Below are 26,965 nucleotides of genomic sequence, written 5' to 3'. Positions count from 1 at the left end.
TGCATCCTCTTTGGTCATCGCATGAACACGTCCAGTCTCTGGCGGAGGAGGAGGAGGAGGTAACGCTGCCAGTGGCTGCTGCGGCTGGGCAGAAGCCTGCCACTGAGGCGGTGCTGGATACTGCGCCAGAGAAGACTGAGAGGACGGCGACTAATACTGTGCAGCTGGCTGAGACTGAGTCTGGTACTGGCCTAAAGGCTGAGGCTGCATCTGATACTGCCCCTGCGTCGGATAATAAAGTCCCGGAACAGTACTCTGGGGTGCTATGGAAGCACTGGAGTACTCCTGTCCAAGCATGTCAAATGCCGCTGCTGCAGGTGACCATGTGAAGGTTGGGCTCGTCGCCCTCCTCGATAAGTTCCGGACTGACCGGACTGTCCTCCATGATCAGACCCTCCGGAAGTCATATGCTGAGTCTTCTGCGGACAATCTCGGCTCTGGTGCCCAGGCAGTTTGCAATGAAAGCAAACTGACTGTCCCAGAGAGCAGGCTGAGGTGATGTGATCTCTGGACCCACATCTGAAACAGCGAATGTCGCTGGCGGGTTGTTTCCGGTTCTGCTGGGAAGACCGGAAACGTCCTGAAGAAGACTGCCCTGATTTCTGAGGTTTACGTGATACCCCAGATGTACCCTGATCTGATCGACTACGCCTGCTCTGCTGTGGTGTAGCCTGAGGCTGCTGGATCTGTCCAGATGTCTGACTCGGCTGCTTCCTTTTCCTATCCGGAAAAACTCTCTGCTGAGCTGACTCAATAATGAGAGCTCTGTCCAACATCTCCGCATAAGATGTGATACCAAGACCGACAAGTCTTAGTTGCAAATGTCCATCCAGCCCCTGAATGAACTGCTGCATACGTGAATTGTCCTCAGCAACCAGCTCTGGACAAAATCTGGCCAATCTGTCAAACTCTACATTATACTCAGTCACTGTCCGATTATTCTGTCGCAAACTCAGGAAATCCTGCCGGCGAGCCATCTGATAAGCTCGTGGAAAGAAACGGCTCTCAAAAGCCTCTCTGAATCTGGCCCAAGTGATGTTCTGCTCACCGATGATGGAACGCTGGGTAAGCCACCAAGTGTTGGCCGCGTCCCGTAAGTGAAAAGCAGCCAGCTCTGCTTTCTCCCACTTGGAGCAAGCAATATAAAAGAAAGTCTGCTCCATAGTCTCAATCCAAGACAAGGCCACACTCGGATCTCTGTGAATCGACTCTTCATCGATTCTGCCCACACTGGAATCCTGGCTCGTGCCGCGGCAATGTCAGTGAGGTGTGTCGGAACGGCTGTCGGGACTGGCGGAAACACTGGAGCTGGTGCTACAAGTGGTACAGGTGCATAAACCGAAGGAGGTACTCCCGGTGCTACTGGGTAAACTGGAGCATATGCTGTCGGTGGCACTGTAGGGTGAACATAGGTGGCCGCAGCTGGATGTACGGTAGGCAATGGTATCGAATGTGGAGTAGCCGGTATCCCTAATGCAGGTGCTGCTGAGTACACTGTATGTACTGGGGGCACAGGGGCTGCTGGTGCCGGATACACGGTAGGCCCAGGTGGCGGTGGTGTCGGATACACGGTGGGTCCAGGTGGCGGTGGTGCCGGATACACCGTAGGTTGGGCTGGAGCTGGTGTCGGGAATGCCAATGGTACCCCTGGTGGTACCGGAAATACAGTAGCAGTGGATACTGTCTGTGCAGCTGAGGTAGGTACCTCTAAGGGAGACATCGGAGTCTGAGAGCCCGACGCACCCACAGTATGCTGAGTTTGTCCCTGGCTGACAGGCTCATCATCAGAAGGCATCTCTGGCGTATCCAGAGATCCCGCGGTCCTCGTACGTGGTCGTCCAGCACCACGTCTCGCAGCAATACGTGTAGATCGCCTCATATCTGTTAAATTATATTACAGATATTACTACCAGTATAACCAACTACCAAAATGACATCATACCTAATTGCTGTCTGGAGATGTTCTGTCGCTGTCCAGTCCCCAAAATGACCTCGAAATTCCGTACGAGAAAGAACAAACACCGGAAATCCATATAAATCCAAAACGGAAGTCCATAAAATAATCGAAACGGAAAAATCCGTGCAACCCAAAATAACTGCCTAGACCAATATGTCTCGCAACTAGGGCTAGTATAAAAATGTCCAAAATACTAAAAGCAGGTATCACACCCTGCTCTGATACCAATAAATTGGTATCAGATAAATCTCAAAAATCCAACACACGGAAACCCAACAAATATCGCCAAACTTTGGCGCTCTGATACCATATAATTTGGTATCAGGTTATCCCAAATATCCAAAATACGAAAACAACGATCGCAAAACTTCTCTCTGATACTAAATAAATTGGTATCAGATAAATCTCGAAAATCCAAAACGCATAGCAAGTATCGTATACCTGCTCTGATACCACTAAATTGTCACGCCCCGGAGGAGTCTCTGTCCGAAGAAATTTTGGCAGCATCTCCCCTGTACGGCGGACAATCTGAAACTTTTCTACAAGCACTATATACCTCAGCCACATGCGGCTGGAATAATAACACAAATAAAAACAATCACCACGCAGTTTATATAGATATTCAGCCTCTGGCTATCACAACCACACAGTTAATAATAGTAATCACAAACAATAATACTCTGACTCGAAATCCACCCTACTCAACTACACTCGTAAAACTCAAATCCGACGAACTCACCTCTTCTGCCATCCAGGCAGGCATGTAGTAGAATAAAATCCAAATCATATCAAAAGTCCATCAAACGGAAGGATTCCATACAATATCCATATGTAAAATCCAAAACAAGACTAAAACAAAGTCTGATAGAGAAAAGCTAAAATAACATAACAACTCAAAAACCAGCAGATGGGGACCAGCGACTGGAACAGCTCCGGACAGCCTCAACCTGAAAATATATCAACAATGGAAACGGGGTGAGTCCAACACTCAGCAGGTACAACTGATATGCATAATAAAACAAATAACAGACAACACTAATCATGCGTACAGTCTCCTGAATACAAGAAGGACAAATGCAACTAAAACGAAATCAGGAGATAGCTGTACTAACCGGGATCAAAGTACAAAGGTAACAGGGTCGTCAGACCGAGGAAGTCATAATCCTGTATGCATGTCAATCATATGCATCCATATAAATGCAGCAAGTAAATGCAGCAGTCACAAACAATAAATGCAATAAATGCATATGGTGACCGTGCACTCTGACATCACTGCTCCTGCAGAGCGACCGAGTGGACGGGATGCTGTCGGAGTACTCCTGTCCTCTGACCCCAAATCATAAATGGGGGAGCTCAATGCTCTCATCTCCCGGTACACGATGATGGGGAGGATATCTCTGCCGGCAACCACGCTGAGTCATCTGACCAACGGAGCCAAACAGAGTCCACCATCTGCCGGCTACCACGCTGCTACACTAAATACCAGCGGAGCCCAACAGAGCGGAACTAACTGCCGGCTACCACGCTGAGTCCTCACACCAACGGAGCCAAACAGCAGAACCGTCACACACCTGTCTGATATACCACTAACCCATGGGTGGTGGTGTGTGCAGTACATGTAACTGGCGATGGGCTCAACCATAGTGGAGTCGACAATCGCACAGCATGCAATCATGATGCATGACACTAAGCATGACAATCTCATGAATAACATAGTAATGACCATATAAATAATACAAAGTGTGTACCACTGGAAGATGTATCAGATAGAAGGTACACAAATCAGATAGGGCATCAAATAAACCCTAGATCCAGAAGATAACATAGCATGTGGTTGGGTCACTACCTAAAGCATATATGATCAGGTAAATAATATGCAGTGCAGAATAAATAAACAAGCAACCATGTAACTATCATGTAGTGACCAACCGAACAAAATGATTACACAATCACTGCTATATGTTAAACATATTATTATGCATATCAAAGACATAAGTCAAAGTACCCGCCTCCAATAGGCCAATCAGAATCAAGATACTCGTCGAGATACCGTCCCGAATCAAAGTCCTGTGTCGAACATATAGATATATTTTATTTAGCTACAATTCAAATGAATTTAAATAGCTTAATAAAATCCACGAAACTAATATCAGGGAAAACCCTAATTAACATAACCAATTGCCTACCCAAAATTAATTCTAACCATTGACTAAGGTTAATGGTCTTAACCCTAATCGTTCCATTAGATTCATTTAAAACCAACTCAATTTACAACAAGGATCCGCCCTCAATGTATCATCCTATAACCAAATTAGGTACGTATCAATTCATACATAAAACACATTTTCACCTCAAATCACAGCTGGAGAAGATTCGCTATTGCAGCAAAGTAGACGAAGTTGCTGCCAATAATCCTATCCGGAGCGAGGTGGAACCGTTGCCTAGCAAGTCAGCCCTTTCAAATCAGCACCTAGACAAATCAAACATCTAATTCACAGAGTGTACATGCTAACCATGCAAGACCAAATCAAGGCTCACCTTGGGGGGTCTGATCACCTTACTCACTGTCTGCAAATTCACAGCAACCCGAGGCTGAGATCCAGTGCTGGAAGGGTAGTGTAGCACAAAGGGAAACAGTCGCACAGATATGAAGAAGTCGACGTCGACACCACTTCAAGAAGTAGGCAGTGGCTAGGGCTGAGGAATGCAAAGCTGTGGCCACCGGAGAGAGATGGTGGTCGTGGGTTTCCGGCTAGGGCATGCGGCTGGACGAGGGCAGAGGGTGTCGGAGGAGAGGAAATCAGCGTCAGGGCTCGCTACACTGTGGTGGTCGATGTTGGGGCACCAGAGGTGAGGCGCTGCTCCGTGCGTCTCCGGCGACAGTGGCGTCGGGTCGGATTGGCGGCGACGCTGTTAGGGATCGGCTCCGGCGCTCACTGTGATGGCGGGAGAGGATGCTAGGGCGCAGCCTCGACAGGAGGAAGCTCGGCTAGGGCACGAGATGGCCTGCGGAGGCTGCGGTAGTCGACGGTCGGGCGGCGCCGGGTGGCTAGGGCAGGGAGATTAGGGCTTCGGCGTGAGAGAAGAAGCGAAGAGGGCGCGAGCGGTTTTCGGGGAGGAGAAACAGAGAAACTGGCGAAAAATAAAGGAAAAAGGAAAATTAAATAAAGGAAAAGAATTAAGAAAATTTTAACTTTTCCTTATTTAAATGGGGTAATCTAAACAGATTTTTTCTGGCCCCATTTTTATCCCCGTAACTCGTCCGTACGAGCTCCGAAAAATTTTCAAAAATTCCGGAAAATTCCCTTATTAATATTCGCCTATTTCCGATATTTTACAGTAAATGCTATTACTGAAAAATCACCTTCTTTGGTTTACGAAGAAAAAGAGGAGGTGCAGATTGATTCTTCCCGACTGGAGGCCACCACCTTCAAAGCGTCCGACCTGGAGGAGAAGCAGAAGGAAAGGCTGATCAAATGCTTACAGCGAAACTATGATGTCTTCGCTTGGTCGACCCATGAGCTGCCAGGGGTCTCGCCAAGCGTAGCGCAGCACGAGCTTCACGTCCGGTCGGACGCTCGGCCAGTGAAGCAAAGGAAGAGGGATTTCAGCGCTGAGCAGAATGTAATCATCCGGGCGGAGGTAGAGAAGCTTCTGGAGGCCGGCCACATAAGGGAAGTGCAATTCCCGAGTTGGCTCGCAAATGTGGTTCTGGTCTCCAAGCCGGGCAACAAGTGGATGGTCTACAACGACTTCCGGGACTTGAACAAGGCATGCCCGAAGGACTTCTACCCCCTGCCCCGGATCGATCAACTGGTGGACTCCACGGCCGGGTGCGAGCTGATATGCATACTGGATGCATACCAAGGCTACCATCAAGTGCCGCTCGCCCGAGAAGACCAGGAGAAGGTCAGCTTCGTCACGGCGGACGACACCTACTGTTACAATGTAATGTCGTTCGGGCTGAAGAATGCAGGAGCCACCTACCAGCGTTTGATGAACAAGGTCTTCAGGGAGCAGATCGGACGCAATTTGGAAGTGTATGTGGATGACATACTTATCAAGTCCTTCCAGGCGGCCGATCTCTATGCGGATATGGAGGAGACCTTCCAAACATTAAGAAGATACGGAGTCAAGCTTAATTCTCAGAAGTGCCTGTTCGGAGCAAAAGACGGGCGCTTCCTGGGTTACATCATGATCGAGCAGGGCATAGAGGCGAACCCCAGCAAGATAAAGGCATTGCAAGACATGTCGCCTCCCAGAAATCTTCGAGAGGTACAGCGTCTCACCGGTCGGATAACGGCGATGCCAAGGTTTATCTCTAAGACAGCCGACCGGAGCCTGCCGTTTTTCAAGATTCTGCGCAAAGCTACCAAGTTTCAATGGGACGAGGAGTGCGATCGGACATTCGAGGAACTGAAGACTTACCTGAATTCCTTACCCGTGTTGGCGAAACCGGCCGTAGGTGAGCCACTCCGCATTTATTTATCTTCAACTGAGCATGCTGTGGGCTCAGCATTAGTAAGGCTGAACGGAGAAGAACAGCCTATGTACTTTTTAAGCCATATCTTAAAGGATGCTGAGTCTCACTACACCGGTCTCGAGAAGTTGGCTTTCGCCTTGGTCCTTGCCGCTCGGAGGTTGCGCCCTTACTTTTTGGCGCACACCATTATTGTGATGACGAATAGGCCGCTGGGAAGGGTACTCCTGAACCCTGAAGCATCCGGACGACTCATCAAGTGGACTACGGAGCTGAGCGAATTTGACATCCAATACCAACCCTGCTCGGCGATCAAAGCACAGTCCTTGACAGATTTCGTGACTGAGGTACAAAAGCCCGAGCCTGAAGCTACATGGAAAATATATGTGGACGGATCGTCCACTCGGCTCAGAAGCGGAATTGGGATCCTGCTACTTTCGCCTCAGGGAGAGCGGATGCATTTGTCCGTCCGGCTGGACTATCGAGCAACAAATAATGAGGCAGAGTACGAAGCCCTCATAGCCGGACTGCAGGCCGCACGACATGTTGGAGCCAGCCGGGTGGTGATCCACTCGGATTCCCAGCTAGCCGCTCAACAGCTCATGGGCACCTTTGAGATAAACAATGCAAGACTCAGGTTGTACGCAAAGGCCTTTGAAAAACTCAAGACCAGCTTTACCGAGGTGATCATCCAGAAGATACCCCGAACGGAGAACCAGGCGGCAGATGAATTAGCCAAGCTCGCAAGCTCAATATCGCCGGTTGTCATCCAACAACCAATCGAGCAAGTATCTTTGGTAGCGCACGTGGACCGGATGGAAGGCCTCACATTCCCGAGCGATTGGAGAACGGCCATCACAGAGTTTTTGCGCTCGGGTGCCACGCCGTCCGATCGGGATGAAGCCCAACTGCTGAGGAGGAGATTCGGCTGGTTCACGCTCATCGGGGTTCAGCTTTACAAAAAGGCGTTCTCCCGATCGCTGCTGAAGTGTGTCAGTTCGGAAGATGCCGAGTACATTCTCCAAGAGGTACACCAAGGATCTTGCGGTGGTCATCCGGGCGGCCGATCTTTGGCTTGGAAGATCCTGCTAGCCGGATACTTCTGGCCAACTCTACACGAGGACGCCGCTCGGACTGTCGCAACATATCTTTCTTGTCAGAAGTACCACAGCTTCTCTCATAAGCCGACGGAGGAAATGAAAGTGTCCACAGTGTTCTGCCCATTCGACCAGTGGAGCATGGACATCGTAGGACCTTTCCCTATTGCAACCGAACAACGGAAGTTCCTATTGGTGGTCGTCGATTACTTTTCCAAGTGGATGGAGGCTGAGGCATTGGCCAAGATAACCGAGCAGATAGTCAAGAAATTTATCTGACAACACATCATCTGTCGGTTCGGCATTCCGTGTCGGCTCGTGTCAGATAACGGGCGACAGTTCGTCGGAAAGCAGCTCGAGAAATGGTGCAAGGGATATGGCATTGAGCAGCACTTCACGTCTGTGGCGTATCTCCAAAGTAACGGTCAAGCGGAAGTAGCCAATCGGGAGATCCTTCGAATTCTTCAGGCTCGACTCGACCAAATGGGAGGAAGCTGGGTGGATGAGCTGCCGGGAGTCTTATGGGCCATCCGCACGACCCCTAAGGAGGGAACGGGACTAACACCGTTCCACCTGGTGTATGGAGGTGAGGCGGTCGTCCCAGTCGAAGTCGGCGTAGAGTCCGTCCGGATCCTGAACTACGACTTGGATAATTCCGAGCGGAGGCAGCTAGAATTGGACTTGATCGACGAGGAGCGAGCCAAAGCGTCCGTCCGGCTGATGGCCTACAGAGCGAGAATGAAGCAAAACTACAACCGCCGCGTGATTCCCCGAGCATTCCAGGTGGGTGACTTGGTCTGGAAGAAAGTGAAGCCGGTCGGGGACGTAGGCAAGCTGGAGGCTCCCTGGGCAGGACCCTTCAAAGTCGTCGAGAAGCTCCGATCGGGAGCCTACTACTTGGAGGATGAAGATGGACGGTGGTTGGATAGGTCGTGGAGTGCAAACCACCTCCATCCCTATCGGGCCGGATGAAAGGTGCGCCGATGTAATATATTTCATGAATATTTCGTTCGGATGTATCCTTTAGCTGTAGGAATGAAAAATTATAAGAACAAAGGAAGGCATGAGCATTGTGCGCCAAGCGGATAGCTGCATGAGGGCAAGACCCCGTGTCGTTCGGCCGGGCATATATTATCCGAGCCACGGGCTCGATGTCGAATACCCCATGCCGTTCGGCCGGGCGTATATTATCCGAGCCATGAGCTCAATGTCGAAGACCCCATGACGTTCGGCCGGGCATATATTATCCGAGCCACTAGCTTGATGCCGTAAGATCGTCGAGCAGCGACGTTAAATCTTAGAGTCGAACCGACGACTATAAACCTCCCGGCCTGAAGACCGTCGAACAGCGACGTTAAATATTAGAGTCGAACCGGCGACTATAAACCACCCGACCTGAAGACCGTCGAGCAGCGACGTTAAATCTTAGAGTTGAACCGGCGACTATAAACCCCCCGGCCTGAAGACCGTCGAGCAGCGACGTTAAATCTTAGAGTCGAACCGGCGACTATAAACCCCCCGACCTGAAGACCGTCGAGCAGCGACGTTAAATCTTAGAGTCGAACCGGCGACTATAAACCCCCCGGCCTGAAGACCGTCGAGCAGCGACGTTAAATCTTAGAGTCGAACCGGCGACTATAAACCCCTCGGCCTGAAAACCGTTGAGCAGCGACGTTAAATCTTAGAGTCGAACCGGCGACTATAAACCCCCCGACCTGACGGTCTCGCGACGTTAAATCTTAGAGTCGAACCGGCGACTATAAACCCCCCGGCCTGAAGACCGTCGAGCGGCGACGTTAAACTCTAGAGTCAAACCGGCGACTATAAACCCCCCGGCTTGAAGACCGTCGAGCGGCGACGTTAAACTCTAGAGTCGAACCGGCGACTATAAACCCCCCGGCTTGAAGACCGTCGAGCAGCGACGTTAAACTCTAGAGTCAGACCGGCGACTATAAACCCCCCGGCTTGAAGACCGTCGAGCAGCGACCTTAAATTTTAAAGTCGAACCGGCGACTATAAACTCTCCGGCCTGAAGACCGTTGAGCAGCGACGTTAAATCTTAGAGTCGAACCGGTGACTATAAATCCTTCGGCCTGAAGACCGTCTAGCAGCGACATTAAATCTTAGAGTCGAACCGGCGACTATAAACCCCCGGCTTGAAAACCGTCGAGCGGCGACGTTAAACTCTAGAGTCGGACTGGCGACTATAAACCCCCAGATGAGGCAGTGTTGCGTCGAAGCACTTCAGCGAGACATTAGTAGAGAATCCATGAAAAAAGGGGGAGTCGTTTGACCGATCGGCGCGGTAAAGGGAAACACAGCGAAAAGCTCATAGAAATCCCTAGTGGAAGGTCGTCTGACCGATCGGCGCATTAAAGGGAAACACTAAGCGAAAAGCTCATAGAAATCCCTAGCAAAAAGTCGAGCGACCGGTCGGCACAGTTAAAAGGAATACTCGAAATGAAATGTTAACACAGCAAGAGCGGGAATTGATTTAAAGATAGCAGTTAAAAGTTACAGAGGCCACATGAAAATAAAAGACTCGCCGATTGGAAGCATCCCTGAAAATACTTCACTCAAGGAAGTCAAAGATATGCTTTGGGATGGTAGTGAGAAGCGCCGCATGCTCCGTCGCAGGGATGACCACGGACTCGGGGAGCTGACCCTTGGACTTCAGATAATCCGCCGTGGTGGTGATGACCAACTCGAAGGCGATGACCAACTCGAAGGCGATGACCAACCGGTCGCACACCTTCTCCACGAACTCCGCCGAGCGGATGTAGCTTTGCCTCAAGGCGGCGACGCGGCCCGGCTTCGCCTCTTGGTACTCCTTGAAGGCAGCACGGGAAGCATCGAGAGCCCCCTGCAGGTCCTTCAAATCGTCCTTCAGCTTGGTCACCTCCTCCAAGCGGCCTTTCTGCTCCCCTTCTAGCAGCTCGGCCAGCTCATTCACACGTTGTTGCAGAGCTCGGGCTTCCACATTCTTCTTTTCCAGATCAACTATGGCGGTGTTCTTCCGAGTGGTGGCCAGATCAATCTTGCGGTAATAGGATTTGACCTTTTTGTCTAGCTGGTCCAACATGTATGTCTGGTCGACTGTCTTCTTCCTCTCCGCCTCTAACAGATCCTTGGTTTTGTCGAGCTCCTTCTGCAGCTCAGCATAAGAAGGGCCTCGGGAAGACGATGGGCCGCCCTGACTCTTTAGCCTCTTCAGCTCGTCCTCCACCATCGCCAAGCGGTTGGAGACAGCAATCTCTTCCACCCATCGCTGATGTACACTGAAAGGTTAAGAAGCCAATCGGGGAAACTAGATGAAGAAGAAGTAAACCTTACCCCTGTGGACTGCTGCATATGGTTGTCAGCCAGCTTGTCGAGCGGTATCATGGCCACACGGGCCCGAGCGTCCGCCCACATCTCGGCGAGGGGCCCCATCATAGTGATCATATGCTCGAGGGTCGTAGGCCGATCGGACTCGGCCATGAACGCCTCGGTAGGTAGGTGCAGAGTGGCCCTAACAGTGCGGCGCCGGCCCGAAGTCGTCTAAGTGGACGCCAAAGGATCAGATGTCGGGCTGGAGAATGTAGACAAAATGCCCGAGCGGAGGGCTCGGCGCGATGCAGGAGGAAGGGAGGTAACCGGCACCGCTTCGATGGGGGCCGCTGCCGCATCCAGCTGAGAGGGAGTCCGGTCGGAGGATAGAGCTTCGACCGATGGTGCTTTGCCGCGTTGAGAGGCGATGCCCGTCCGCTCGGACGCTTGCACGGTGGAGGTTGCCGAACGGAGGGGCTTTTCAACTCGCCGTCTTTTCCTGTCGAGCGGGAGCTCGTCCTCCGGTTCGGAATCTTCCTCCTGAACGGACGGTTCTTTGCTCCCAGTTGCACCGCCAGCCGCATCCATAGGCGACGCCTGAGCGGCCGACTCTCCTGCTTGCGCTTCACTCTCTTCCTCATGAGAGCCGACTGGAGCAATGCCAAGTTGTTCCATTTCCTTGGCCGCTGCTGCTTCGAGCGCGGCCGCTTTCTTCTTCAAAATTTTGAACAGCACTGACTCCATTACGATATTCGCTGCAAAGAAAAGAGAAGGAAATCAGTTAGAACTCAAGGCAAATGTACAAGTGAAGTTCTTACCGAAGCTGCTCGGGAGGGGGGTCCGGCTCGGACTCAAACCAAATATGTACATCACTCCTTCAGGTAGGAGCTTGTTGATGTCGAGCTTCAAACCGGCTAGCAGATTCGCTACTTGAAGATAGTCCGGTCGGGTCTTATATTTCTTCAGCTCGGGAGAGATGGGCGGTCCGACCTGCCATTTCGTACGGAAGGGGAGCCGCCCGGGAACACGAAGGTAGAAAAAGTTCTCCTTCCAGTGTTTGTTGGAAGAAGACAACTTATCAAAAAAGACTAAGCCGGGCCGAGCTTGAAACAGATAAGTGTCCGGCTTGGCTCGGACTGCTTGGGGTAATAAAAATAATAGAAGACCTCCGGGCAGAGGGGAATGTTGTGTATCTTAAATAAGACCACAACCCCGTACATGAGACGAAAGGTGTTGGGAACCAGTTGGGCAAGCGGAATGCCAAAAAAGTTACAAACTTCGACAATGAAGGGGTGGAGGGGAAACCGCAGACCAGCTACGAATTGGTCGCGGAAAAGACAAAAGGCGTCGCTCAACGGTTTGTGCGGCCAAGCGGAAGGTGAAGGTAAAATTAGCTCAAAGTCGGAAGGGATATCGAAAGCGTTAAATAGGCTCTCGGCATCGCGCCGATCGAACCGCGACTCCATGGTGGTATACCATGGGCCGAGAGCCGGGTCCGCAGGCTGAGAGGAGCTTGCCATCGCCAGAGCAATGGAAGAAGCAGAAGTCAAAAGGGAAAGCAAATGCGCAAGAGAAAAAAAGGAGCAAAACAGTAACCAAAGGGCGAAACGCGGCCGTGAATGCGAAGAAACCACAGGGATGAAAGGAAGAAAGGAGGAAGAACCTTACAAAGGAGGTGAGGATCGAAGGAAGAAGGCGGAGAATCGTTGGAGAAGGGAAAAGCGGAGTCGCCGGAAAGCTGAAGCACCGAGGGAGGTTGCGGGACACGCGAAGGCGAGGGTACGGCGGAGGAAGAAGGTGAAGGCTTTATAAGGTCGGGCCTGATCGACCTCGACCGTCGGATGCAGGTCACAAGAACCGAGGCCCACATCGGGCCGTTCATTTCAAACCGCCGATGTCCCCTCGGACACGTCGCCGAGCCGTACGATGACGCCAGCGGAGGCGCCACGTGGCACCAGGCCACAGGGGCGCATTTAATGAGCGCCATTACGGCGTGCAGCGCGCGTGCTCGGTCTTAATGGAGAGGATTTGCATGAATTACGAGGAGATCCGAAGGGCGCCAGCATTGGCCGTCGCCAGCAACAGTAAGAAGGCGAACGGCCGTAAGGAGGAACATTCCAGAGAGGGGGAAAGCGGTGTCACTCCGGCCAACCGGTAGTCCAGTCAGTCGGACTTAGTGCCTCCTTCGACTAGACTTGAAGGGGAGGCATGTGATCCGATGGTAAGGACAGGGGATCCTCATTGGCGGAAGGTCAACGGTACGTAGAGGTCAAAAGTCTAGAGATTCAACCCCGAGACCCGACCGACCGGACGAAGCAGGCCGATGACCGGACGCAGCATGCCGACCGGCCGTGAATCCCCCCGCCGAATAAAAGACAACCCGACTAAGGGTCGGGTTTCCGATGCTCAAGGTAAGAAGGTTTCAAGGCCAAGCGGGCTATCCGTTCAGCCGGGGCACAAGGCAGCAGAGACAGGCAAGAGCAATCTCATCCGAGCATACGATCGGGAGTCCTCCCGGTCGGACCGATACCTATAATCGGCGACAGAAGTGACACGCCTGCCGAGCAGTCAAACCGCTCGACCCGGGAACAGACAAGAAATGCAAGAGGACAAAGGAGACAGGGGATAACATATATTAATTTGTATGGCAGTGCCCATGGATGTACAAACAGTTTACAACAACTTTAAAAGTTTGTACAAGCATTCTGAATATCCGCTCCTATATATTAATTTAAAGCGTTAGTTAACTGCCTCAAGAACAAAGCAACCACAGCGCTAGAAAATTGAATGTGATGCATGTTTATAGGTCCGGTTATCAACCACTTCCAAAGACTAGAAACACCAGCGGTTAAACAACCGCTTCTGTGACTACCTGTTGGGGCTGTTTATAACCCCTTCGAATAATTCTTTTAGGAATGGTTATTCTTGTTTCACCACCAGCTGTTGTTGTGGTACAATAGACGCTAGGAGCGAATGAAATTGAGTCAATAATGGAACCACTTCAAATTTATTTGAATCGGTTAGAATATGCTTCAGAAGGTCCAAAAATTGGTTCTAAAGCCCTTGTTTTTTTTGTAGTGTTTTCTTTTGATGTTCTTGCAATAAAAGCAACATCTTTCTCAGGTTTGGCGTTAGTTTGTTCGTGTAGCTCTAATTCACAAAAAAGTTCATCTAACTTTAACTTGAACAAATTCTTTGAAATCTTATAGGTATTCACGATAGATGTCCACAGTGCATATCGAGGAAATGCGTTTAGAGCATACCTTATAAGATCTCGGTTCTCCATCTGGTGGTCGATTGTGTGAAGTCCATTGAGGATGTCCTTTATCCTCGCATGTAGTTGACTCGTAGATTCTCTTTCCTACATTTTTATGTTAAATAATTTAAAAACAGATCCCTTTTTGTTACCTTTGCATCGTTGATTCCCTCGTGTAGTTCTATGAGTTTGTCCCATAGCTCCTTCGCGTTTTCATGTGGGCCAAGCGATTCAATTCTTCCTTATTAGCCCCCACTGGATTGTGTTGAAGGCCTTGAAATTAATTTGGGCCTTCTTCTTCATTTTCGGATTCTAATTTTTCGGGTCCATTGGAATTCCGGCGTTGTCAACAGGCATCTTGTATCCTTTAGTGACACTGAACCATTGGTCGAAGTCGGTCTTCAGGTATACCTCCATCTATTTCTTCCAATATGAAAAGTCATCACCATTAAAGAGGGGAGGATGTACGGTAGAATATCCCTCGTTTTGGGCCATGAACCTTGCACACAAAAGAGAAAAATGTAAAAAAATCCCAAGACTAGGTCTTGGATTAGTAGTGTGGGAGAAGAAGAAAATATATTAAAACTCGATTGGTGTTGCACCAATTCAGAGTCATTTGCAATGAAAAAAAATATCCAAAAAGGTAATTGTACCAGTATGGACTATACTGAAAAAGCTCAAAATCTGAAAGAGAAAAAAAATACCCCCTTGCTTGATTGGTGATTACACCAATTCAAAGTGGTACCTGCTCTGATACCATTTCTTGGATCGAGTCACACGTGAGAGGTGGGTGAATCACGTGGTTTTGAAAATTCATCTTTTTGATTTTGAAATTAAAGGTACACATAGCGGAAATTAAGTAAAAAAAGGAGAACATAAGAAAACACAGTCGATTTATTTAGTTCGAAGCCTTCGGCGACTCCTACTCCAAGACCCAGGTCCCGCAGACCTATCGATGGGTAATCCACTAAAATACCTCTTTCATACCTCCGGAAGAGGGAATCGAGTACAAGGATAAGAAATAGAAAAGTGTAACATGATACACTTTCCTTTGTGCAAAATTAAATATAACAAAATAGCTTCGTTACCGACAAGTAAGAATTGAAGTTAGAACGCTTGTTTGTCGATGTTGGTCTATCATTCGCGATCGGAAGTCCTCGGAATGGTTGTCGGGCACAGCAACTTCACAGCACAACAGGAGGATGAAGTAGCAACACTTGGAAGCCCAAAAGATTGCGTGGAAGTTCGTATATAAGTTGTGCTTGAAGCTTTGGGCAAGCATCCTTATAAAGATCTTAGAAGGTGTCTTCCATAGCCATTGAAGGCGCCTCCAACCCGAGAAATCTGATCCCGAACAGCCCAGCTTCTATCCGCAATGATGTTTGAATTCTATCCTACAGAAGACACCTTCAAGCCATTGAAGGCGTCTTTCATAAACAGTGCGAAGGTGCCTTCCATAGCCATTGAAGGTGCTTTCAGGTACTGTTCATCCAAAGGTTTTTTGCTCCTTTTGCCCTGCAAGTTGTATTAGTCCAAAACTAAAATATCTAACCTACAAAACAAAATTTGCATAGTGAAAAATAAGAAGTAGTAATTAGTTCCTGTCCTTCCAGGACCAGGAACTAATCAAGGTCTCAGGTTAGGGATCCAAAATGGACCTGACCTGGACCGACGTCTACTCTCCCTCAACTGGGACGCGTCCTCACAAAGTTACTCTCCTCCAGTGACTTACCTTTACTTATCATCTTGCAGTTGGTTTGATTAGTTTTCTGACCCACCAAGTCTTCATGTCAGTTGTCTGGTCCACAGACCCAACTGGACTTCTGTCGGTTGTCCGGTCTCACGGACCCAACCGGACTTCCTGTCATATATTCAGTCGGCCCTTTGACATATCTGTACTTTGCACCAGCTATCCAGTCCCGCGAACCTAGCTGGATTTCAGCCTGGTGCCCGATTTGTTGGACTCATCAATTCCTACGCACTCGGTAAAGTAATTAGATCACAACAACACCTAAGTTAACTCACTTGTCATTCATCAAAACTTGAGTTAGACCATTAGTGCAAACCGCACCAACAAAACCTTAAATGAAGTAGGGGAAGCCCTAAGCAGGTCAAGAGTGACCCGATACTTGAGGGGAGACTCTAAGCAAGTCAAGAGTAACCCGACACTCGAGGGGAGGCCCTAAGCAGGTCAAAAGTGATCTGACGCTTGAGGGGGGCCCTGCGGTCCTTCATTTGAGGGGGATTGTTGGAGTTACAAAGTTGTAAAAATAGTCCGACATTGAAACCATATGGGAAAGATCATGAGTTTATAAGAAAAAAGATATCTTCATTAGCATAAGGTCTTTTGGGTATAGTCCAAGAGCAAAATCATGAGGGTTTAGACCTAAAGTAGACAATATCATACCATTGTGGAGATATCTAAATTCTTTTTGATCCATTATTCTGGGGATTGATCTACCGACGGATTGAGAGATCGTCCACCTTACGAACAGCCGTAGAGTATGAGTCATAATATCCTAACCACGTTAAACGAATGTGTTAGCGGTTTGTTTGTATTTTTTTTTATAGTCTTCTAGTAGTTAGCTTTCATATTACTCGCATTCTTATATTCCACTGTCCTAACGAGTGTAGGGAGCGAACGACTTGGGTGATCGGCTATTCACCCGCTCTAGCTGGGCATCAAGGTCCTAACAATCGATACGACCCGAGAGTTGACACATTCTTGACTTACGACCTGAGAGTTGACCCATTCTTGACTTTGACAGCCACATTAGTCGACTTTATTGACATCGAACCCAACTTTGAGGGTCCTGCCTTACTCGCCATATCAAATAATAATGAAAGTTCATAAAGCAATTCAGTAAAATGTCGTGATCGGTGGAGATGGTGTGTTGGGTAGGTAACTCTGGTATTGACTGTGCGAAGACTCCAAGCTAGAAAAGATGGCTCTGAACGATCCTGCGTGTCCAAAAGAGCGTTAGCAACTGGATCAAGGAGGAAGTCCTCGCCACATGCCCTCTGATGCTCAAGTCAATGATCCGATTGAAGGCGATGAATAAGAAATGAATAATAGCTATGAGTATGTAAAGTTGTGTAGCGTCGCATACTTGTGCTTGTAGATGGAGACCCCTTTTATAGTGTTACTATTTATTTGTGCATAAATATCAAAATGTTTCTAAAAAAGACATACTATAAAGATGCTCTAATAGCTTTCCCAAAATATATCCGCAATCTCAGCGTTTAGCAAGGTGAAAGCTTTTAATGTACAACTTGCATATAAAATATTCTTTGTCATACGTAGCACAAAATGTCAAAAAGGAATATGAAACCATTGAGTTAAGGGACCCTCAATATGCGTAACTGGCCAACCGACTGAGTCTCTCATGTAGTCTGATCGGTTGTCGCTTACAAGAGCAACCCGATTGGATTTGAGGAATGTCACCGAGGACCAATCCTTCGCTCAGCCTCTCCGTTTGGCACCAAAGTTTGGTTGGACCAAATGTCCAATTTGTCCAATCAGATCATAGGTCCGATCAGATAGATCATTCGGTCAAAATAGTTAACTATGCTAACCCCAAACGATGAAGTGAACCTTGCTTTGGATAACGCTGACCCGACTTAGAGATTTTTTACCAATACTGAGGGGCTCAGCATCCGGCCGACCCAAGGATCCGATCGAATGAAGGGCTCGGCATCCGACCGACCCCAGGGTCCGATGGATGACCTCTCGGTCGAGACGACCGTCTGAGTTAGCCCCTACTGTAGATCTTTATTTGACTTTGACTCTCATGTTAACTGACTTGGACTTAGACCCGACTCGGACCACCTTATTCACCGCATCATTCCGTATTTCTTTGATACCGTCGCAGGGTTAAAAAAATTGGAAGCCGATGAAAGGAAGAGGGGGTGAAGATATGCGGATGGGTAATAAGCTAGACCTTCTTCTTGATGTTGAATCTAAAAAAGAGATCTCTTTTAAAGGACAAAGCCCTGATCTATTCGGTAGTGTTTGGGCATGAACCAGAATACCAGATGCATTTTTCCACAAGAAAGAAACACAAAACAGAGCATCGAGTGCTTCATTTATTTGCCAAATTCAATCACCCTTTCTCGACTCATCTGCCCAGCGGCTTCGCCTACTTCTTGACCAGGAGCGGGCCGACGTTGTCGCCGGTGGCTTTGTTGTGCTTGACGTGGCTTCCATCGCAGAGCGGGAACGTGCCCGATCTCCAGCACCTGACAACAGATCTCGATGAGAATGCTTGCTTAGTTGGTCGGAGAGAGGAACATGGAGGAGGAGGAGGAAGAGGAGGAGCGGGAGAGCGGGGTGAGTACCGGCAGTAGGCGGTGAGAGGCTTGGTGAGTTCGGAGGCGACGACGGAGTCGACGACCTTCTCCTCGTTCTTGCGGACGTCGGGGTTGATTCCACCCTCGGCGCGGACTGTGAAGGCGGCGGCGGAGCGGCGACGGGGAGCGGCGCGGATCTCGAGCGAGGACGAGGGAAGACGAGCTGCCGTGCTGAGCATCAACGAAGACGCCATGATCGGTTGAACCTTTGAACTGGGTAGGGTAGGTGGAGATTGGGGACGAGCTCCGTAGGGTTAATATACCGAGGGTTAGGTCTTGTGGAGAACGCTAGATCAGGAAGCAGCGGAGGGCTGTGGGCCTGTGGCATTGACGAGCAATATTTCTTTTTTAAAAAAAATAAATGAAAATTATTGATGGTTATATTTATCGAAACTAAAAATACAGTAAAATACAATTTGGGTCGTAATATAATAATAAATAGATTTGTTATTTGTCCGTTGGAGTCCTCAGTCTTTGTTTAATGAGTTCATTTTATGTCCCCATGAGTGTTTAGAGGATAGTAGGTTTATTAAAATAGGATAGAGATCAAATTTTAGCTGATGCATGTATTTGAAATAAATTTCTTTGGCCATTAATTATATAATTTATCTTTTTTATATGATCTGTAATGAATTATAAGTAACGTCTATGAAAATATAATCATTTATGAGTTTATTAATTCATGTTGTTCATGTGATCATTTGAATGGACAAATTTGAGTTCTCAGTGTGTAGCATAGGCAGTGGGTATATGGTATTTTTGATGTAAAAGTTAGTGATCTAAAATTTATTTCATCGTACGTCTGACACTTATGTACTTGTATGTACCTCATTTCATATCCATGTGATCGATAATAGAGGGACTATTAATGTAGCGGATCTATATATAAAAAAGGATAGTCCGGTGCACGAAGTTCCTACCATGTGAGATCCCGGGGAAGGATCCATGGTAACGGATCTACATATGAATGGATAAATTTGGCACCTGGCTACTATAGCGGTTAGATTCTCCAAAAGGTCAATCATACATTTAAGAATCAAATTTCAATTCTAAAAATATTAGTCGTTCGGATAAACTTCTATGAGTTCTTTTTAATTTATTCTGATGATCGATAAAATTTTTTTATAGAATTAGATTAGTCATCTCTAGAATTAGTTGATTCAAATAGTTAAATACCTAGATTAAAAAAAAGAAAAGACAAATCTTACCCCATAGGGGTGGATGTGGGAGTCAGAGATATGTATATTTCTCAAACAATTAAGGTTTAATTCTTACACTGGACATATTTGCGACTAAAAATTAGTGAAGTGATATCTATGATGATTGAATTACTAGTGAAACTGAAGCATCATTCAGGAGCTATCGTATTTTTTAAATTTATTTGATGGATAGAATGAGCTCATACCTTTAAATTAATAAGATCTAGATATCTAATATAAATAAATAAATATCCTCTATTTGTCTCTTTCCATAGAGTCAGGTGACCAGTGAAGTATTGCTCATACACTGGGATCGACCTGTAACATTTTGCAACAATACTACGTGTAAGTATTATCTATGTCAGCCCATGGAGGCAAGTGGATTGATTTTAAGAAAAAATATTAACAAGGTCAGATAACGTCAAATCTGATACGATTGGCCCTGCCTCCATAGAAATTTCTCGTCTGCTTGTCAGAGTAAATTAGAAAGCGCTCATGATCGGCGGTCTAGAAGTCCAGCATCCCTTGATTATGAGTACTATTTAGAGGAAAAATTCTTAGAAATAAGTCATAATTGAGAATTAAACCATGAATACTTGGATTATAATTGAACGTTCTTCCACTATAGCATAGCCCGAGGCAAGTGAATTGGCTTTAAGGTAGCTAGCTTAGTGGATCATTTGGGCCAAGCTAACCTAGATTATGTTCAACAAATTAATTAGTTAGATCGATTAGTCCATTCAAATTGATCAATCCGATTAACCCATCAAGGTTAGTCATTTAGTTGGGTTGAATTAGACGGGCTAAAGGATCTAGATGAGCCAAGTAATTTGGGCGAGCTAATCAATCTAAGTGGACCAAAACTGTCAATTAGTCCCACCGAAGTCTAAGTGGGTCAAACATGCCTATTAGTCCAGTTAGGCGAACCAAGTGGGGCTGAATTATTTGATCTACCTAACCTTTAGATGGAAAAAAAATATTTCTCAAGTGACTAGACACAAATAAAGTGTTTTTCAGAAAATTTTAATAACACATCTAAATCACAAAGAAAGGAGAACTGGAGAGGAGAAGACAAATTTGATGGAGGAGGGGTTGAATATTTAAAGGATCATTTTAATCTTCAATCTTCTTTCTCAATAAACCTCATCTTGAACTGGTTGGCTATTGCCATTGTCAGCATCCTGCCGGCCATGATCCAAAGCTCCACTAACCCAATTGACCTCTTCCTCACACCACGTAAGCCCTTGCCCACAAAGGCAGTTTGATATTTTAAAAAAATAAAATCACTAGTTATGTCTTTTTGATCCAGCTATGCTTCTTCTTCCTTTCACAAATCACGTAGAAATTCTTCCATGAACTTCAATTTCCCTTCCTGCACACTTTTCGCTCGAGGTAAACAGGAGAAAGGAGCTAGCATGCTGTGTCTTTGCTACCCTTTGCAGTGTGTAGAAGTAGACTGATGGGTTGCCCTGATTTCAATCAAAAAAGGAATCAAGTGTTATTGTTGTTTGGAACGGTTCCCCTTCCCAGTTTCTAAAAAAAAACCATATCACATAAAAACAAGAGATTAAACGACAAGATCTTCCAAATAAACAACCCAACTGATGGTATTTAAATTTCTCAGATGGAGACAACGGCTCAAATCCAGGCCTTAAGACTCCGAGCATGAATTAGTTGAATAATGGGACCATGAAAGGGATCACCTTCAGATGGTCCATGATGCCTCAGAACTGCAGAAACTAATCAGAGTCATTCAATGCATGCTTACCTCTTTTGCAAAACTCTTTAACGCAGTCTCAAGGCACTCTCATCAGTTTCTGTCTCTTCCTACTCTTTTGGGACATCAACACAGTCTGAGATCGAGGCAGAAAATGTACAGAATTGCCAAAATCTTTGCTGCCAAAGCAGCAAAGATAGGACATATCCTCCTATAGAAGTTTCCATTAGGTTGACATCTTCTGCGAATACCTCTGTGCTCTTAGCTTTTTGCTTCTCATTTTGACAGCACGACTTGGTAGAGAACAAGCCGTAACAAGTCCCTGCAGTGATCAAAATCAGCAAACAAAGAGATGAGATTTGAGGATGAAATAGGATGAAACGATGCTAGCCTTACCTGAAAAGGATTAAGCTTCCTTATTCAACCAAATGTAAGGGATCATTCAGATTTTTCTTCTCCTACTGTACAAGCAGTTTAATTGGACTCTTAGTGTTCCTGAACACTAATTATATGCAAGCACAATTCCTGCTTCAGATGCCAGAATTTCATGGTTGGGTAACACGAAAGTATGAGAAAGAGTAGGAGCAATTTGATTTAGGAGTAGAAGAGACCACTAAATTTTACATTCTCTGAAGAAGAAAAAAAACTGCTATAATTGCAGCTCTTAATGTTTTCTTTGAACCAAACAAGCACAATTCAAGTTGAAGATAATTTTTTATGCCAGTTGAGTGGCAACCAAGTTTGGGGTGTTGGAAAAGGAGAAGTGGCAGAGTCAGAAGTGTCCATATCAAAATCAATAGCAAAGAATTCAAGAGCACATGCAATGATACCCCATCCTACTCATCAAGACAAAAGTAATCAACAAGTAAGCCTCAACCTCGGCAATAAGTTAATGGCATTTGACAAGTTGGCTGGATTCTTACCTTCGTTACTTTCTTATTAGATGAAGATGAAATTACTGTGTCAGGACCATTGAAGCTTCAATCTTGTGGCTGCTGAGGATTCCGTGTTGGCCCTGAGACGGGTTGGCGCAGCTGCCTTTTTGCCGACTTGTGGCTGCTGAGGATGACAGTATTAATCTCAACCACCTAGTAAACTGAAAGAAGATGTCATCTGTGTCTCAACAAGAATTAGTGTTCTTTCAACAAAATATCACTGTTCAACTAGAAAAACCAACAACAAAGCTTAATGGTCTAAAGCATTGCTCCTATTTGAAGAGTTTCATAAACAATTTCCCTCAAATGAAAAAATCATCTCCGCTCCAAGAAAAATCTTGGTCTCATAAAAATACAATCACAAGTGTAATCAAAGAACAAATTGGGAATTGGAAAAAGAATCATATTTTCTAACTTTATGGGTCCCTTGCAGTTGCTTGTTCATAAATTAGTTATACATCCACTAAGTTGGCATCCAATTCTAGATTTGACTTTAGAGTCAGATCATGAATTAGTTTTGATCGATTCCAGATACTGCACAATTTCTGCCATACTTGGCCTTCTTGATGGTGTTTCCACAGTGCAAATTAACCCTAACTTAAGAACCTGAATCAATTCAGTCTCTGAGAAACCCCTCAGCCTTCTATCGAAACAATCAGATGCAGTTCCATCCTCCAGAATACCCCTCACGTAATCCTGCAATACCACCACCTTAGATGCCCCTCTGCTTTCCACAGGCTTCCTTCCAGTAACAATCTCCAATAGAACCACCCCAAAGCTGTAGACATCACATTTATCGCTATATCTGAAGCTCTGTGAAGCCAATTCTGGGGCAACATAGCCTACTGCTGTGTGAAACTTGGTCAAGGCATAACTACCTAGGATTGGTAACAGCTTTCCCAGTCCATAATCAGATAGCTTAGCTTCGTATTCTTCATTTAGCAGTATGTTTGTAGACTTGATATTAAGATGTAGAATTTGGGGCTTACAATCATGATGAAGATATGCAAGAGCCCTTGCTGCTCCAGTAGCTATATTGAATCTCCTAGACCAGAACAAATCACCCGTGCCACCACTACTAGTACTGCCTGAGTTCAGATTGCGTGAAACATGGAGATGATCATATAGATTTCCATTAGGAACAAACTCAGACAGAATCAACTGCATAGTGGATGACCAGTAGTAACCATTGAATGCTACTAAATTTGGGTGGCTGAGGCTACCAAGACGGCCAATCTCCTGCTCAAACTCTTCCTGGTTCCTGACATTGCCAAGTGTCTCGAGTTTCTTCACTGCAATTGAAACACCACCCTCGAATGTGGCTTTAAACACAGTTCCTATTGATCCACTACCGACAATGCAGTCCTTGTCAAGCAATGCCTTGGTTCCTGCCTCCCAATCTTCATACCTAGATGGCAAACTCTTGCTGAAAAGAGCCAGCTTTCCAATGATCACGTTTGAGTTTGTTGAAGCTGGAGGAGTGCTCTCAGAAACCAAGATCTCTTCCTGGATTTCCCTGTTCCTAGTTGCCCGGATATTCATGACGACGACCACAATGACACCAATCAATATTATAGCAGCTGCAACGATTGCTATGATTGCAGGGGTGGCCAATACTCTTGTTCTCCGAGGAGAGATGCTTGAAGAACAGGGGGTACTCAATGGAGGGCCGCATAACAATGGGTTGTTTAAGAATGACATATTGGTAAACTGCTGGATTGTAGATGCTGATGGAATGGGTCCAGATAGATTATTGTCAGAAACATTGAAGAACCTCAACGAAGTTAAACCTCGAAGAGGTTCTGGTATGTTTCCAGTCAGATGATTCTCGGAAAAATCAAGGTATTCAAGATATGTGAGTTGTCCCAGAGTTGATGGTATGCTTCCATTGAGCTGGTTTTGGTGAAAGTCTAGGTATCTGAGGTAGGTAATGTTATTAAGGGTGTCTGGGATTCCCCCTCCCAAGCGATTGCCGGACGCATCCCTGAAAATTTGTGACATTGACACTCATTGATTGCCTAAAGATAAGACTCAAAGGAATTCATGGATTGAGAAGATTTTGGTAGCTATGACTCACAGCTCAAGAAGGAATCTGCATTGACTGAGTGAAACAGGGATCTCGCCGGAAAGCTGAAGATTGTGGACGTCCAGAATCTGAAGCAGCTCAATGCCCCCAAATTCCACCGGAATCGATCCTCCAATGCCGGCATTGTTCCCTAGCCTAAGAACAGAGAGAGACCTCATGTTCCCTATCTCCGGCGGAATGCTTCCGCTTAGACTGTTGAACCCTACGTCCAGATACCTCAGCCCTCGGCAATTTGTGATGCTCTGTGGAATTCCACCGCTCAACTGGTTGCTAGAGACATCAAAGAACCCTAGTCTCGCACTGCAAACGCTGATCTCCGGAATCTCCCCTTGAAAATGATTGGACGACACGTTGAAGTAGCTAAGATTTTGCAGGGTAAGGAGATCGAAAGGCACCATTCCGGTGAAGGAATTGCTCCCGAGGTCGAAAAGCTCCAAGCTCTGGCACATCGAGACCTTGTCAGCGACTGTTCCCGATAGCGAATTCTGCCTCACGGAGACGTAGTTGATGGCTGGAGGCTGGCAGATCTGAGGGACGAATTCTCCCGTGAGATTGTTGAAGGACAAGTCGATTCCAACGAGACTAGAGCAATTGGCGATGTCCGACGGAATCGAGCCAGAAAGGGCATTGTGAGCGAGCGAAACGAACCGCGTCCTCAGGCACTGACTAAAGAGGGCGGTGGGGATCTCGCCGGAGAAGGCATTGTAGGAAAGGTCGAGGAGGCGGAGCCCGGGGAGGCCACCCAAGAACCCAGGGACGCCGCCGTAGAGGAGGTTGCTGCTGACGTTGAGCTTGCGGAGATTCCGGATAGCAGCGTACTCCGCCGGCACCCCGCCGGAGAACCGGTTGCGGAAGAGAGACACGATCTGGAGCGACCGTAGGCGGGAGAGAGAAGCCGGGAGAACACCCACGAGGTCAGCGCCGTGGACGACGATCTTCACGACGGCGCCGGCGTCATTGCAGAAAACGCCGGCGAAGTCGCGGCAGGGGTCGCCCCCGACGACCCAGGAAGCGAGCGCTCCGCCGGGGTCGGCCGTCACGTTTCCCTTGAACTCGAGCAGCACCTCCCTCTCCGCGTCCGCCGCCGTCTGCGCCTCCCCAGTCGACGAGAAAAAGAGCGCGACGACGACTACAACGAGGCAGAGCCGGTTCCTCATTTTCAGACTGCGGTTCACTCCATTCGCGAGGACAGGCGAGGGTGAAGAGGGCGGAGTGTGGTCACCGCCTTCACCGTGGCCGTTGGCATCAGTAATGGCAGACGAGCGTAGTAGGTGAGCGGCTTATTATTGGTGAGGGTGGTATTAAATGGGTGGGAAGATCCGCCGGTGAACGGGTAATTAATGGCCAAGAGGAGGAAGCACGTGGTCTCGGTCCAGCCTTTGTCCTTCTCTCTTCCTTTTTTTTTTTTTCCCTTCATTATTCCTTCTCCTTCCGGGCATTGCATTCAGTGCTCTCTTTCCCCTTCCTACCAATACCATCACCATTCACCACCAGCACAATCCCGACCAGAGCAGAGCAAAAAGATACAAGCAAAGAGAAGCCGATTAGGCATCTCGTTAGCACTTTTGGCTTCTCTAATGCGTGTATAATGCCAGTGGCCCAGACCAGAAAAAGGTAGCTGCGAGACAGAGGTCAGCACCCTCTGCTTTCTCATGCTGTTTTTAATAAAGAGGCTCTCGGTGTTGAAGAAGTCAGTGCCAGCTCAAACACCAGGATCCAAACAATTCCAGCTTGTTCTTTTATCTGTCCCACTTCTCTTCGCATCTGCGAAGGAGACGACGAAGATATAATATTTCATATTTGGGATGGAGGAGGGAAGCATTCGTACTATAACTTTCTTCGCGTTTCCACCTCTTATTTCACCATGAATTGGCGAAGTCAATTTCTTATCGGGAAGGAAGAACGGTAGCGCTACTCTTCACGAAACAAGACGAATAATTGATTCATTAATTGCTGAGTTGTCTTGTTAGCTAGATCAATGCTCGCGAGCAGCACAAGAACCCGATCACAGCTACGATTGTATGGATTTATCTGTAAACGAATCATGAGTAGGGGAGGCATAGAACAGGTGATGGTATCATTCCAACGACACCGGTAGCGACATCCTCTTGCATGTCTATTATGAGACTCAAAAAAAAAAATGTATATATGACTAAAAGGTTTGTCCAGAATAAATAAATAAATTTCTCAAAAAGAACAACAACCTTACAAGTAGTAAAGGAAAGTAACGAATGTTTTCAAGCTTTCATGTACAGAGCTCAAGGTCATTTATTAGGTTATTAAATGAACATATAGACGAGAGTTAAACTAAAGTGGGTGTGTTAATTGGGCCGTATCACGACAGAGCAATCGAGCCCATCGATAGGCCCATAATATCATAACACAACACCAAAAACGAAACAACTGGGTATAATTGTACTTTGATTCGTTTTGTAGACTAAACCAATTACTTCGACTGTCTTTGCTCGTATTGTTTCCGTGCGGTGCCATCGACATCAGCTGTGCGCCGAAAAGGCATGAAACAATGAATGTTTTTGTTGAAGTATCTGAGTTTGCATCTCTGATCGAAACGCAACGCC

The 26,965-nt window shown here is 47.0% G+C and overlaps 2 protein-coding genes across 2 annotated transcripts; both read right to left on the bottom strand.

Moving 5' to 3' along the window:
* Positions 1–18,073: 18,073 nt before the first annotated feature.
* LOC122024493 (CDGSH iron-sulfur domain-containing protein NEET-like) lies at positions 18,074–18,733 on the bottom strand. Its single transcript, XM_042583137.1, has 2 exons — positions 18,438–18,733; positions 18,074–18,338 (listed from the first exon to the last, which is right to left on the bottom strand). Exons 1-2 carry the CDS (start codon positions 18,641–18,643, stop codon positions 18,239–18,241), a joined length of 306 nt encoding a protein of 101 aa, XP_042439071.1. The 5' UTR covers positions 18,644–18,733; the 3' UTR covers positions 18,074–18,238.
* A 3,817-nt stretch (positions 18,734–22,550) lies between these two features.
* LOC122023589 (probable LRR receptor-like serine/threonine-protein kinase At1g12460) lies at positions 22,551–26,018 on the bottom strand. Its single transcript, XM_042581778.1, has 2 exons — positions 24,378–26,018; positions 22,551–24,284 (listed from the first exon to the last, which is right to left on the bottom strand). Exons 1-2 carry the CDS (start codon positions 25,541–25,543, stop codon positions 22,805–22,807), a joined length of 2,646 nt encoding a protein of 881 aa, XP_042437712.1. The 5' UTR covers positions 25,544–26,018; the 3' UTR covers positions 22,551–22,804.
* Between the last annotated feature and the right edge of the window lie 947 nt (positions 26,019–26,965).

The sequence above is a fragment of the Zingiber officinale genome, chromosome 9B (genome assembly GCF_018446385.1).
Source record: "Zingiber officinale cultivar Zhangliang chromosome 9B, Zo_v1.1, whole genome shotgun sequence".
Classification (NCBI taxonomy): domain Eukaryota; kingdom Viridiplantae; phylum Streptophyta; class Magnoliopsida; order Zingiberales; family Zingiberaceae; genus Zingiber; species Zingiber officinale.
This window is presented reverse-complemented; position numbering and strand designations above follow the sequence as displayed.